This window comes from Macrotis lagotis, chromosome 8 (assembly GCF_037893015.1).
Source record: "Macrotis lagotis isolate mMagLag1 chromosome 8, bilby.v1.9.chrom.fasta, whole genome shotgun sequence".
Taxonomy (NCBI): domain Eukaryota; kingdom Metazoa; phylum Chordata; class Mammalia; order Peramelemorphia; family Peramelidae; genus Macrotis; species Macrotis lagotis.
The window spans coordinates 83,523,088-83,538,326 of NC_133665.1; the positions used below are offsets into that span (position 1 = coordinate 83,523,088).

General features: G+C 39.4%; 1 protein-coding gene across 4 annotated transcripts in view; it reads right to left on the reverse strand.

The window, feature by feature from the left end:
• The window catches only part of BNC2 (basonuclin zinc finger protein 2), a 514,203-nt gene extending 501,286 nt beyond the window's left edge, over positions 1-12,917 (reverse strand). For 3 of the 4 annotated variants that reach the window (XM_074197559.1, XM_074197555.1, XM_074197560.1), the window contains exon 1: positions 12,788-12,917. In XM_074197559.1, the coding sequence (XP_074053660.1) occupies positions 12,788-12,790 (3 nt within the window). In that variant the 5' untranslated portion in view covers positions 12,791-12,917. Of the gene's footprint in view, positions 1-9,973; positions 12,424-12,787 lie in introns of those variants that run through there. The other variant, XM_074197556.1, reaches the window with a different exon arrangement.
• Positions 12,918-15,239: the final 2,322 nt, after the last annotated feature.

Consider the following 15,239-nt stretch of genomic DNA (forward strand, 5'->3'; position numbering starts at 1 on the left):
TTCACACTGTACTTCTTTATCTTTGATACCTAGGATTTATTCTGATTTGCAATAAACTGCAATGAAAAATTCTTTTCTATAATCATCCAAGGTCTACAAAGCATTTTCATTAGTATCTCCAATCTATAGATTAAAAAAAAAACTGAGCCTCTGAGAGAGAAACAGACTGTCAATGGTCATTCAACTAGCAAGGTCAAAGGATTAATGTTAAGATTTTTGTTTACATTAAATCCCATTCTTTTTCCATTAAGGCTCAACTTTGTCACTAATCTGCATTTCTTTAAGAGTAATTTTCACAATATATTAATATACAATAATATTTCAGGGATAGGGAATTATATTAAATATTTAACTAGTCAGATACACACATATGAAACTGTGGAAGAATAAGTTTCATTGTGATATTCAATGAAATGCAAAAAATTATGTTCAAGGGCCAATATATAAAATAACACCCTCCCCCCCCCCCAAAAAATCCTTATTGTTGAATAAGGCCCTACTGAAACTTATTCACTAAGGATGCTTTCCTACCTTTAAACCTGTCCTATCCCACCAGCCCCCCACCCCCAGGAAACCCTCATCTGTGCCTTTACAAACCACTGCTTTCACTTAAATGTTTCTGGATCCATTCTTTACACTCTCTCTTTGACACCATCCTTTATGCTCAAAAAGGTCTCATCTATATGATGCAAGTGAGGTTGGAAAAAACCAATGATGGTCTAGTAGTCTTTGTCATGCTACATACACATAAAAGTACTACTGTGAATTCCAAGCAGAAATTTTGGAAACATTTTAAAATGTTTATATACATCTCTACTATCTTTGTAATTGGATCATTCTAAAGTAAAACAGATGACCTATTAATTGTAGCAATCTGTCACATATGAATAAAAAAATTTTAGCATGTTTTTATTCTAATTACCACTTTAAGTATAAAGGAAATTTCCTAAATGAAGTTAAATATGTAACTGAGGGGCGGCTAGGTGGCGCAGCAGATAAAGCACCGGCCCTGGAGTCAGGAGTACCTGAGTTCAAATTTGGTCTCAGACACTTAATAATTACCTAGCTGTGTGGTCTTGGGCAAGCCATTTAACCCCATTTGCCTTGCAAAAACCTAAAAAGAAAAATATGTAACTGATATTCCATGAGTTTTGTGTTGATTTGAGTGTAGCTAGATAAAATTTAGAACCTCTCTGAAATATGCATTTCAGATTAAGATATCCAGATACATTAATTTGTTGAAACCATTTTATTTAAATGGAAGTAGTTCTTTATATTCCTGGGCAAAGAAAGATGTCACTTGTCATGTAAATGTTCATTTGCTTTTTTGTCCAGGGAGAAACTATGAGAGTAATCTGCATAGAGATTACTGGGCTCGGATACAGCAATAAAAATGCAAGGACTTGCAGATGGGTCCTAAAATATAAACAGAATTCCATTTCTATAGCATCTAAAACTTTATAAAAGATTTTCCTCACAACAACTCTGTGAGGTAAGTTGTACAAGTATTAAGATCACAGAGATCATTAAAGAACAGAACCTGGAACTTACTCAGTCTCAATTTCTTTTCTCACTATTCCAATTTTAATAACGTTCTTTATATTATTTATGGAAATGAACACTGGACACAAAACATACTATTTTGTTCAAGATGACCTAATGTATCATTTGGCATATTGAGAATTTACCTTTACCTGAGGGGAAAATAATTTTAAGTTCTCTAAACACTTAAGTCATTTTAACCAGAAAAAAAAATTAATAAATAAACTTTCCAAGTGTAGCCTGAGACATGGAATTGACATCATGAATGTGTACTGAGATTGGCTAACTGTCAATGCCTAAATAATTTTGACTCCATTGAAGTCCTCCTCCAATGCCTCATGATGACCCAAAGATGACTCAGGGATCTTAGAGGCTATACAAATGGAACACAAGCTCTGCTAGATCCTACCATAGGGCCAATTCTTCAAATGTGGGTTTTGCAATGAATTGTGTATCGGATATTAGGGAGTGAATGGAAGGAAATTCAGACAGGACTACTACCAGAAAGCAGGTAATAATTTTTTTTGAAGGGGTAGAGAGTCAGCATAATTCAAAAACATTTTCTACCAAAGCTTGGGGAAGTGTGGGGTGGGGGGTGGGGAGGTGACACTTGGTGCCAGTGGAAGAAGTACTAGTGATTAATCCCATGTGTCTTGTTGAACATTAATATTTTTGCATTAATAATCAAAATATAATTCTATATGGACACATCTGATCAGAAATCATAATCTAATACTCGCTACTATACCAAAATGAATAACCTTTCATCTAAAATAACTGGAAATAACTGGAAAAATACCCTAAATGTGGAGTTAAGATCATAACCAGAGCTTATCCGAAAAAAAAAACCTAGAAAAGTAAGTATTTAGCAATAAATATAGACCTGTATTATCAGGAATTAAGAGAAAAATGCAGCTTTCAAAGAAATAAATATTGCTTGTAATTTAAACATACTACACAATGGTCCTTACCTTTCATTAGTTTCCACGTCTTGATAACTGGCTCTTATAAAATATTTTAATTACAAATAAACCAGGTAAGTTATAAGAGGAGGAAGAAAACAGTTCACATTAATAAATTCAATTACCAAATACCTGAAATGTGGACAAATAAGCTAGATAATTTATATTTGTTATAAGGTCATAGCTATTCAACAAGAAGAAAACAACCCCATTCACAGTTTCAATCATTTCTCATTTGGAAATGTATTTACACACACCAAATACAGTGACCAATCATTTTTTTTAGACTTGTAAAATGCTTTTCCTTCCTAAAAATCTATTTTTCAAACATTAATTAGTGCTTTTGTTCAGAACTATAAGCATTTTGGGGAAAGTTTGGCAAAAATAAACCATCACAATTCCACAGCCATCATAAAATTTTGCCGTCATTCAGAAAAGTACATTTATAAAGAATCTTCTATGTACAAATATCGTAACCATGGTTCTAAATAACTCTAGTAGGTCTTAACAATTTAGATAGATGGGGGGTGGGGGTGGAGAAAGGCCCAGTAATTAACTGGATATGTGAAAAGAGAACAAGATTAGTTCAAAGACATTCATCACTAGAAAGTTAACTACAAGGCAATGATTTGAGAGACCAGAGCAATCCAGGAAGGACTAGACTAATTCAACAGAGGATTCTAACCTGCATCCATAATGGAATACCCACAAGGATATCTGGGTCCACAGAATGAATGAAAAACCATTTATGATATGACAAAATGAGATAGATATATTGAATAAATAAAAATCCAGCCTTGGATGCAGAAGAACTGAGTTCAAGCCTTGCCTCAAATATTTATTTGTTGCATGCCACTGGACAAATCATTGAAGCTCTTAGTAAGCAAATCTCTAAGAATCTAAGTTATCTATAAGGATTGATAAAGATCTGAATTGATAGACCAAGGCATCATCTGGGAATATCCCTTTTAATGAAATCCCAGGTCCAGCCCCTTTCCTTATTTTGCAGTTTTCTGTGTCATACATTATGCTAAACACTGGGGACATAACATTGGCAAGGTCTGTCTGATTGAGATGGTAGAGAAATATAGAGATAAAGCATCTAAATTACTTCTTAAAGTACAGTGGATATGGGAAACATCAAAGAAAAATTGGTTAATGCAGCAACCAGACCTAGTTCACATACATTCTTCTGGAATTAGGGCATTTACTATATTTTGGCTGCCATACAGAAAGTACCTGTAGACCCATATCATGAAGAGAATTCTACACAATTATATAATGAGCTTACCCAGTAGAACCTCTATAATTCTAATGAGTTTATAGCAAATTCATCTGAATTTTTGATCATCATTATTATTAGATGATGGTGCCACATAAACTTTTCTTTTACCTAAAGTGTACATTCTTATTACAGTAGCTAACTCCCTAGGGCATTATTGCTTCTCACTTTCCCCATCTGGCACCAAAAAGGTATTTTCTATTCCGATTTTTCATGTTCTCAGAATTTAGTCTTTATTTTTTTTCCTTTCCCATTTGCTTGGCATTCAAGGGCCTCCACCATCTAGAATCAGTTCCTCTTTTCTTCCTTATTTCACCCACCAATCTCTTTGCATTTTCAGCTCCAGTCAAACTAGATAACTCTCTCTTCCACTTCCAATCCCACAATCCAGTCTGTCTGTCTGTCTCTCTCTCTCTTTTTCTTATTCTTTACCTTTGCTTACACTGTTCTAAAGCCTAAAATGTTCTTTTTCCTCATCTACTCTTTAAAGTTCAATTCAAAAGATACCTCTTCCATGAAGTCTTCCTTGATCATCTCTTAGTCAATAATCTTTCCCACAAGATCTCCTATAACACTTTGTGCCTCACCTAATCCATTTAGCCATAATACACAATATCACATGACATGATACATTTTGGTTTGTACTATATCCTTTTTCTAGACCACAAACTCCACAGGGGAAAGGTGCATGCTCTATCTCAACCCGGCATGATCCTTTACACTGTAGGTACTTAATAATAAATGTCCGTTGTTACCATTCCCTGACCTCCAGTCTGAACCTCAATTCTCTCTATTGCTAGTGTAATGAGCATCAGAGAAGTCTTAGTCTGCCCTAACACTGGATTGGGGGGATTAACACATATAGTATTACTAAAGTATAGCGATCACTGGATCACACATTGAGAACAGGGGTGCTACTCAGAGCATGGCTAGGTTCAACCATTTCCAGGGTTACCACAGTATGACTGCAATAATCCTGAAGTCTGCCAGTCAATTCGTAGGGCAGGTCCCTAAATGGAAAACCTGTTTCTTCACAATGCAATAGTCTGGTGAAGAAATAAAATTCTCCTGAACAGAAAATTCAATGAGAAAGGCAAAGAAAGGAGTAAGAAAATCATGCCCTTTTAATTACACATAGCTGAATGATCAGATGAAAAATGCTCAAGGAATTTTTTTTTGTCAGTCCCAGTCTCAAACTTGATATTGGTATAAATACTCTGTGTCCCATCTACAGTAGGAGGGGTTGGGGTGGGGGTAGGGGAGTGAAAGATAGATAAGCTCTCAACAATATGGTGAGAAGTCATAAAGATTTTAAAAGCTGGGAGACAAAAAGAAAAGAAGGAAGGCAGGAAGGAAGGAAGGCAGGAAGGCAGGAAGGAAGGAAGGAAGGAAGGAAGGAAGGAAGGAAGGAAGGAAGGAAGGAAGGAAGGAAGGAAGGAAGAAGGATAGAGAAAGGAGAGACCCACACCACAGAACTTCATAGTTTAGTAAAAATGCAAAAAAAATTATTTTAAATTATGAATTTTCAAAGAAGGAAAGTAGAAAAGAAATTACTAAATTGTTGGCAAAAAGAATAATATTTCTAGTTTGGGGAATTACATGAAAGACTGGGAAAATAAGACATGAATGGTTTTCTGTTTTTTAAATTTCTGAAAATTTTCTTTTAAAATATATTGAAATATTTTGTTTATTATGAATGTTGAAGCAAAATCAGCATACACCCTCTTTTGATATTACTTTTAAAATATATTTATTTACTCACTTATATAAGAATTATATTCCCTAATAGAATGTAAGCTCCTTGAGGGAAGGAACATTTCCCTCACTACCTAAAATGTTTTTGCTACATAATGTTGTTCAATTGTTTCAGTTGTGTCCAATTCTTAATGACCCCATTCAGGGTTTTCTTGGCAAAGATACTGGAGTAGTTTGTCACAGATGAGTAAACTGAGGCAAACAGGGTTAAGTAAGTAACTTGCCCAAGATCACACATCTATTAAGTGTCTGAGGTCATATTTGAACTCAAATGCCCCTGATTCCAGGCCCAGTGTTTCATCCACTGTAACATGTAGATGCCCCATTTCTACCCATAGACGCTTACAATAACTGTTGAATTGAACTAAACTGTAATCTAGGAACGTGAACAGAGAGACAAAGTATTCTTAAAGATTCAAAGCATCCATACCTGATAGATCAGTGTCTATAGTCAGGTAAGGGTTGGGGAAACTATAAGACTGAAAAGAGATGGAAAAATTAATAATTCAATTCATTTATTAAATTGTTCTTTAGTACACTATACCAAAGGGACAAAGATTCAGCTCCTTTTGCACTTTCATATTCTCATTCTCATCTAATAGATTTTTGTATAGGTTTGAATAATTTAATCTCTGCCCCCTAAAAAAATATAGCATATTGAGAGAATCATCAGAAACATATTGTCTTTCTACTACTCTGTATGAGGAAAGAAAAAAAAAAGAAAATAGGGCATTTTTCCTGGTTGTCAGAAATACTTAATTTCCCCCTACAAATGAGGTTTATATGAAAACCATGTGATTGACAAGCACCTCAGAAGCAAACCTTGGCAACCCTTAATGCAGTCCATCTCCTTGGCCTCTTAAGCAAAATTCCTTCACAAACTGTTTGTCTTTGCAATAACTCCTCCAAAGCTCATTACTGCCAGCCTCAGTCTATCCCCCATGTTGTGCATTTATCCCTGGGTTGCATTATCAACATGTGGCACATGTCCTTGACATGCACAGAAGAGTCGCACCCCAGGATAGCAGCATGCCCGACAATAGTGTTGACTCTTACTCCTTTATGGTTGCTGGGATGTAACCGAGAAATCTAATAACTGTGACAGTAGGGCCTTTAGGTTTTTCCTTGCCTTTCCAGACAGTGAAGCTGCACAGACACTAATGAAAGGTTAAATGAATAGGAATAGCTGACAAGAGGTACAATAAAGAAGGGGCTTGGTAATCCACAGACACTGAGCAGAGATCCTTGGCTCAAGCAGAGAAAGGACAGCATAGCGTCGAGTCACAATATTTAAAACAGCTTGCTATACACAGAGTCTTTTGTGTCTGGGTACATGTCTGGCTTTGGACAAAAAAAAAAAGATACTGAAAAGGAATTTCAGCATGGGGCACTTTGGCAAATATAAGGTCATAATAAGGAAAAAATGTTTTGTGTGTGTTGTTACATCTTTGTACTCCACACAAAAAGCAGTGATGGAGGACACATGAAACATAAGTTTTAAGACAATACTGTACATTTTGACCACTGTTCCATAATGTATCTGCAGGGTTGGATTGATGTGACTCCCATAACCATTATTAATATCTATTTTACACACACACACACACACACACACACACACACACAGAGTTTCATTTAAAATGAATCTCAGCAGTTCATAATCTACACTCTATATATCCCACACCCTCTTAATAAAGAATTCTTGAGACTCATCTTACTGGCATTGAACAGTCAAGCTCTGTACTCTATAACTACAATTTCCAAGTCTCACATCCTTGAGTCGGCAAAACTCCTTAATGTTAATGTAAGCAATTATAATTTACTAGGCTAGAAATCTGTGAACTAGAATTTAAAAAAAAAAGCTTAACATTTCAAACTATCACTCTGAAATAGCCTGAGCTATAATTCTTAATTAAAAAACTTAGTTTTTAAACTTTTCTTCATCCTCCCTTAGAGAAGTTTTCATTTTTTAGTGCAAGGATTTTAAAATAAATGGCAGAATGGTTTAACAGAAGAAAGCTACTAAAAATCACCAGGGGGAACAAAGAGTCCCAAGATGATCCAAAAAAAAAGAGAGAGAGAGAAAAAAGAAATCCCACATTGTTACCTTTCACAGATCTTCTATATACTTTAGCTTTTTTGTTGTTTTTCAAAATAAAGTTCTAAGACAAACTCTGAAATACCTGTAAAGTAATTCAGATAAACATGCACAGTTCATATAGCAGAGGTTCACAAAAAAAAAAATGGTAAAACTGGACTATGGGATATGTTCTAAAACAAGGGAGCCTCTTTAAACAGCCAAATTAAATTATAGCTGAACTCTTGAGTGTACTGAGGGTTCTAATAAGCAACAAATAAAGGCTTTTATTGGCTAGCGACATAATAGAAGCTACTGTGCAAGAGATTTTTAAAAAGGCCAATCTGGCAGTTTATCTCATTGGATTATATTATTTACTTAAATAGTAAATAAGTTTGTCCAAACTCATGCTCATAAAAACTAATATACAAATATTAAACAGCAATTATGATCAATGGATTTTGAATGTAAACATGTCTCAGGATTTTTATAGAACAAGTGATAAACACCACTGTGAAATTAAACAACAAATATTGAATTTAATACCATTTAAGGCAGATTTCTTTAAGACCAACACCAGGGCCAAGTATGAAGGAGTATAGTTCCTCAAATATCTTTCTAATTGGCCTGTTATTGGGCCCTCAAATTCAAACAGTTCACATTAAAGAGGGGTTCTTCTTCAGGGTCAAGCCATTTCCCTAATAGAACACCATGGAAAGGATCATATGTAGAAAAGGGGTTTTCCTCAGTGAACTTAAGAGTTCACAGGCTATGCTGATTTTATGGAGTAACTCATTTTAATTGAATTTTCACTATTGGTTTCAAACAAAAGTGAAGCTAAGAAGTCCTTCAAACAGTACAATACCGAAGAACTCAGCTGTGATCAATGAAGGCTTAAAAATACATTTATGGCTGCATTTTGGTTGGTCTAGCAAAGCATTCCACAGGTCAAGGGCAAGCTTCTATTGGGCATTCTCTTCACAGCTAAAATACCACAATAGCATTTCCATGTCTCAGTGTTAGAACTGTAATTCCTAACAACTCCTTTTCTGCACTAATCTGTTTTGCAAAGTATTTTCCATTTTTTACCTTAGGCATAATCTCATAAAATCACAAGGCTCCCTCTAGCTCTTCAGAGAGGAGTTTACTAACCAATGATCCTATTTGATTCCCATCCGTTTTGCAAAGCAATACACTAAGAGAAAGGAAGAAAAGGGGGGCAACTGCCCTCACATAAGGGTTCTTGTTTTCATTTAGCAATGTTTTCAATTCTCTACCTTGGTAGGATGTTCAGAGTAAATGAGACCATCTGCTAAGGGACATAGAAAGTTAAGTATTACTTCGTATGTGTACTCTGAATTAAAGAATCTCTTAATCACTTCCAACTTGTATGTGTCTTGCAAAATTCTATCATGAAACTTTAGCCTGTTAGAAAAATTTGCTCTACAAATATACATACACATATACATGCACACACACACACACACACACACAGATTTTTTTTCCCTGTCTGTGATAAATTACAATTTCAAAAACAAAGTGAGAATGAATAGTCCTGAAAACCTGCCTCCAAACGCAGTACCTTGAAAGCAAATAGTGATCATGGTGCACTTCATCGGTGCATCGGCAGAATTCACAGAAAATTGAAAAGCTGAAGGTAATTTGTAAAATACATTTTAATCTACCATAATATTTATGTAGAGCATCAGTAATGACTGTTTTATTGTTTAATCTTTTCTGCAATTCAGGATTGGATACTATGGTAGTCAAGTTATTTAGCAGATGATAAATAAAATAGTTGATGTATACCAATATTTAGCATGACTTACTCTTAACTATTAAAAACTCAAAATAGAGGAGTAAATCATTTCTAACAAGGTTATATGAAAAATATTCAAGCAAACCTTCACTGTTCGTGCTATCTTTTGTGTGTTTTAAAAATCTAGAAAGTAAAGCTAAATTAGTACTGAATCTAGTATCAAAAGATTAAAGGGAGAGAAAACTAACTTCTAAGTCATCACCTATTTTGGACTCCCTTAAAGAAGGAAAAAATTTTCAGCAGCAACAACAACACAAAAAGAATACTTCTCTCCCCCCCACCCCAGCCCACCCCAGCCTTTTTGAGCTAGTGTCCAATTTCTTCTTTTCTGAACAGCTGTATTATCCAACTTAAGTTGCTCTGCTAATTTCAGTCCCACAAGGACTAACTTGGAAGGCAAAAAAATACAAGAAAAGATCAATTTGCTGAGAAAGATCAAATGAGAAAACTGTGGGGACAGCACCAGGTCAGAGTGTGGAGAACTAAGCAGACCTGTTCTTCATTAACTTAAGCTCTCCGGGGACGTCACACACTACCTGTCCATGGGCTTTATTGAACCGCCTAACCCTTCTCTCTGTTCCATTCTTCAGGGCCCAAGTGAATCATATCCTGCTGCTGACAAGTTAGCAGGGGACTGCGGCTGCAACATGAAAGTACTTTTCTTTCTTGTCTAAATCAGGCAGATTTTTCCAAAGACGACACAGCATTGACTCGTGACATGGCAAGATGAAATGAGAGGTCTGGGCCAGTCTTGGAGCTGTGCAGATAAAAGTAATCAAATGACACTCCTGGAATGCAAATTGGCATTCTTGACTGGAGCAATTGCACAACCATGAAACATCCCTGACAGCAAGCAAGATTAGGACAAAATGTTATGTAAAGCACTGAACTCAAAAACTCTCACTTGGAAATTCAAACTGTAACACTTACATTTTAATAGAGCAATAGTCAGCTCAGCTTTTGTCTGCTCCTTTATTGCTTTGGTTTCTGTAATCACATTTCCCTGTCTGACATATATAACCCTCGAACCTCATGGAGGCAAAACACAGACGTTAGGGTTGTAGGTGAGCTATTAACATTTTGTAAAAATTCACCTTCCAAAAAATGAGCTGAAATTCATTCTTGTCAAGGGTGTGAGGGGGGAAATAAGAGCACAGTGAATAATCTCAAAAATGAAAAAAAAACACAGGTTTCCAATTTTACTAATAAACTCATTAGCAACGCTTGTTGAGCCCCAGTGTGACTTCATTCAGGTGAACATACTAATGTGACCTTTGGTAAAGTGATTAGCAATCTGGAGTTTAAATAACCTCTAGGAAGGGAAGTTAAAGGGAGCATACCTACAACCAAGAAAACTTCATTAATGCTGGGGAGTTTAAGTGAACCAGCTACAAAATAAAACAGAACGCTGACACCCTATAAAAGGTTCAGATGAGAGTTTAGAGGTTTCATTGGAGAAGACGATCTCCATACACTTTCACAAGCTCTCACTAATCTTGACAGAGCTAGAGATCAGTCTCCACAAATAACAGAGGCAGAAATAAAAGTTCAAACTCAAGGCAAGTGTATTCCTGAGACACTCCAGTCCAACTAGAATGCCAGATCGTGAACCCCACAAATGGCCTTCACCACAGCTTAAAAGCAATTCTAATATAATAAACTAATTTGCAAAGTGATTGCTATGTAGGTGGATGGTAATATAGATTGGAAAGAAGAGGGAAAAGTACCACCTCGTGTTGAGCATAAGAATACTCTCAGAAGGACAAAGATTCAAGTTCTAAAAGGTCTTTTTACTATTGTTCTTTTTTTAATCTCTTTACTATTTTGTTTTGACGTCCCACAAAAACAGTATCAAACAACAGCAACTGTCTGAGGAGGCCCACCAAAAAAAAAATGGAAAAAGTGGCCACTTTCTGCCACTTTAATCCTGAGTACACAGGATTATTTTATGATGTCTTTTGTACACCAGTTTTACAGCAGCTTGACTCTAGGGTAAATGGGAACCATCATAAATCGCATGCTGCTTTCAAAACCACTTTAATTTCTGTCAGCGTTACTGTAACCACAGTCCTGGGCACAGGCTACAGTCTTTGTTTTTGTTGTTGTTGCCTCCATCTGACAGTCGCATCTCCTACACTCCAGCGGTAACTTTGATCATGGAAACAAGAGATGTCACATTAGGGGGAAGGAAAGGGAGAAAAAAAGATGCCAGCCCACTATCTCCCTTCTTCTTCTATCGTCTCTCTCCATGCAGAACACAAGACATCCAAAGCCCAAGTGGGGGCCCCAAGAGCCGGGCTTGGTGGAAGCCAGGGAGTGGTCGGGCCACATTTCTCCCAACTGGCTTCACTCGGGATGGACGAGCCCTTCCCGGCTGGGTGGACTGGCCTCCGGAGCAGGCGGGCGGACCCGCCAGCATGCTGGGTACTGGGTGTGCAGTCATGCTTCTAGAAAACCTACCGCTGGCTTTGCAACTGTAAAGGAACCATTGGGGATTTTCTGCAAGTTGAAGTCTGGGATCATCTCATAACTTAGCACCTTCCATCCCTACCCCCCTCCAAAATAAAAGCGTCGGTGTTTTTGAAATCAGACAACAATTGTTAAATTGTTAAAGCCGCCTCACAATTCTGGTGGCAAGGAGTTTGGAAGGTCTGTTTTTCCCAGATGCGGCTCCTCTCGTGTATTTTCATTCTGTACCCGAGGACAGGGGCATTTCCTACAACTTTCACTTAGTAAGTGATGGTTTGAGGCAAGGGAAAAACTATGGGCCAGAAAGGTATGGGGGAGGGGGAGGGAGGTTCGCTGGTGGAAAATGGCTTTACCCCTTCGTGGCACACACACGCACACACACACACACACACACACATATCATAGGGCAACCGCCTCTCACCCCTATGCAGAGTTTCAAAAGTTACCTTTACAGGGAGTGCGAAACGCTTCCCTCAGTGTAGACAGAAGTCCCATTCATTCCTCCCTCCCCTTTCCACCCATCCTCCCCCCATCCCAAACTCCCCCATCCTCACCGAACCCCTCACCCCCCCCTTCACCTTTCTTGGGGCAGTCTGAGGAAGGTCTAGATAAGATCTTAGGGCAACCCCCACCCCACCCCCTCGCTCCCGCACAGAAAGTTTGGAGGCAAAGTTTTACAACAGCATTTCAGGAGCTCCACATGAGCCAGGTTGGCTTAGGGTGTGTGTTTTTTTTCCTTCTTTCTTTTTTTTTCCCCTTCCCTTCCTGGAAGTCAAAGAAAACACATTTTCGAAGCAACCAGCTCCTCGTGGCCTTCCTGCGCTACAGTAATTTCTGATTAAGTCTAGAATGAAAATGAAAGGATGTTGGAAACTTCTTACCATCTCCGCATGTTGGTTGTCAAGTGCACTGGCAGCCCCCGCCTCTCGGTCTCCTCTTAGCGGCAGCGTCTGGACCAGCCCCTCTGACTCCTGGGGCTCTTCTGTCTCTTTCTTTCCTTCCTCTCCCCCCCTCCTCCTTCCCTCCTGCCCTCCCTCCCTCCGCCACCGCTGCCGTCCTCCTCCTCCTCCTCCTCCTCTCTCTCCCTCCTTCCTTCTCTCTCTCTCTCTCTCTCTCTCTCTCTCTCTCTCTCTCTCTCTCTCTCTCTCTCTCTCTCTCTCTCTCTCTCTCTCTCCCCCCCTCCCTCTCCTTCTCTGTCTGTCTGTCTGTCTCCCCCCCCAGGTGACTGCCTTATGCCCCCTCCTCTGCTCTGCCACCAAACTTCTGGGCTCTGTAAGGAGGAAGCCTCGGGACTCTGGGGAGGAAAAAGAGGAAAGCGAGCGGCGCAGTCCCGGGGAGGGGGCTGCGGGGCTGCAGTGGGGAGCCCCGGGGAGGGCCGCGGGGCTCTGCAAAACTGCTACAAGTTCCTCCCGTTTTCCTATTTTCTGCAGAGCGCTCCGAAGCCACACCGTTGTTTTCCCGTCTCCAAAAGAGAGCAGTCGGCTTCTGGCGGTCCCCTCCCGGCTGGCTGCTGGGGAGGGGGCGCCCCCCGGGGCGGGGGGAGGTGGCAGGTCCGGGGTCCTGGGGGGCGGCCAGCTGTCAAGGTGGGGGGGGGGTGGAGAATGGAGGGGAGGGGGCCGAGGAAACGGCGCGAACTTTATTCGGCCGGCTGCAAATCTCGGCGTCTCTTCTCCTTCAGCCTCCGGCTGGGGCTGGGGCTGGGTCCCGCTCGGGCCGCTTGCTCCTCCTCGGCCGCGCCGGCACCGGGGGGCGGGGGGGCTTCTCTCCTCCTAGTCGGCCCCGGGCCGGGGAGCGGACCGGACCGGTCCAGAAAATGCAGGCAGGAAAGCCGAGAGGAGGAAAAGGAGAAAAGTTCAAGGCGGCAGTCCAAAGTTTGTGTGCCTGTGAGTGTGAGTGTGAGTGCATGTGCGCCTTTTCCCCTTGCCCCAGACGCCGGCTTGCGGTGAGGGCTTCCTTCCCCCTTCCCTCTCGCCCCCACCCCCGGGGCCTGAGGTTGGGCTGCTGCGGACTGTGGGATCTGAAGACTTTTTTTTTGGAAAGAGGTGGGGGCTGGCTGGAGGGAGGGAGCCGTCCCCGAGTCCAGGGGAAGACCAGAGTCACATCTGTGTGTGACACTCAGCCAACCAAACCAGCCCTGCCCCGGGGACACACAAAACCCAAAGCTCCGCTCTTGCAGAGCTCCAAGCGCACACGCGCTGCAGCTGAAGAACTTTTTATTTAATACTCAAGCAGAAAATACACACCCTTTCCAGCCACGAGGAAAAAAAAAAAAAGAGGGGGGGAGGTTAATCATCATCATCTTTCTGAGGCAAAATATGTGCCAAAAACACATCCAAGTTCTTAAGATTTATCACAGCCAGGGCAAACTTTCAGCTTATCTAACAGGAGAGAATGGCATAGGCTTCATGCAAAACTCCCAGAGCAATGGGAAAACAGAAAACCTAAGGAAGACTGTCTTGGCAGATCAACAGGTTTAGTAACTAGTAACTACCGAAGATAGAAAATCATTTCTCCTCCGCCCCCTTTTTTTCTCTCCCCCAAAGTTAAAGTAGACACAGCTTGTTTAATTACTTTTCAAGTCAGCAAGTTAATTCCTTCCATAATATGGAGCCTTGATATTAAACATTCGTATTTAAAATGTTGAAGTTTTCTATTTTTGCTAAATTAAATCCCTTTTAGGATTTTACAACAACAAAAAAAATACTAAAAAAAGAAGCTATTACAGCAGTGCCTTCTTTATTAAAGGTGGGCATGCATTATTTTTTAAAACGTTCGAAAGCAATTCATTAACTGCTTTCCAGTGCAAGCATCATTATTAAAGATTAGGGAAACAAGACAATCTAGTTTTCTCACATTCAGGGTAGATAGCCCAAGTTCTCTAGAATTGCAGATTAAAAGTCAGCACCTTAGCTGGGCCTCAGGTCCTAAACAGAGCAGATTGTTGGGGTTTTTTTTTTAATGCTATCATATACAGGAAAGCTTTGTCCAGTAAAACAAACAAATTAACCTATACCATATTATATATGGTAAATGTCATAGTTATAGCTACAATGCCTATTCAAAGGTTAAGGGGAAAGGAGTAATTCTAAGCATGTCAAAAGATTCACTCCATAACAAATCAAGTAGGAGACTGAAAATCTAATGACCATTTGAATTTATTTAAAAACTTGTTATCTAAGGAGGCTCATCTCTATCATGATTTGATTAAGGTGTAGGGCAAGTTCCCTTATTCTGTAAACACAACTGTAATATCATCCTACAGTTTGTAGAATGTGATTACACAAGAGATAATGATGAACAAATGTGAGTTCTGAGCAACTGAGGATCATCACA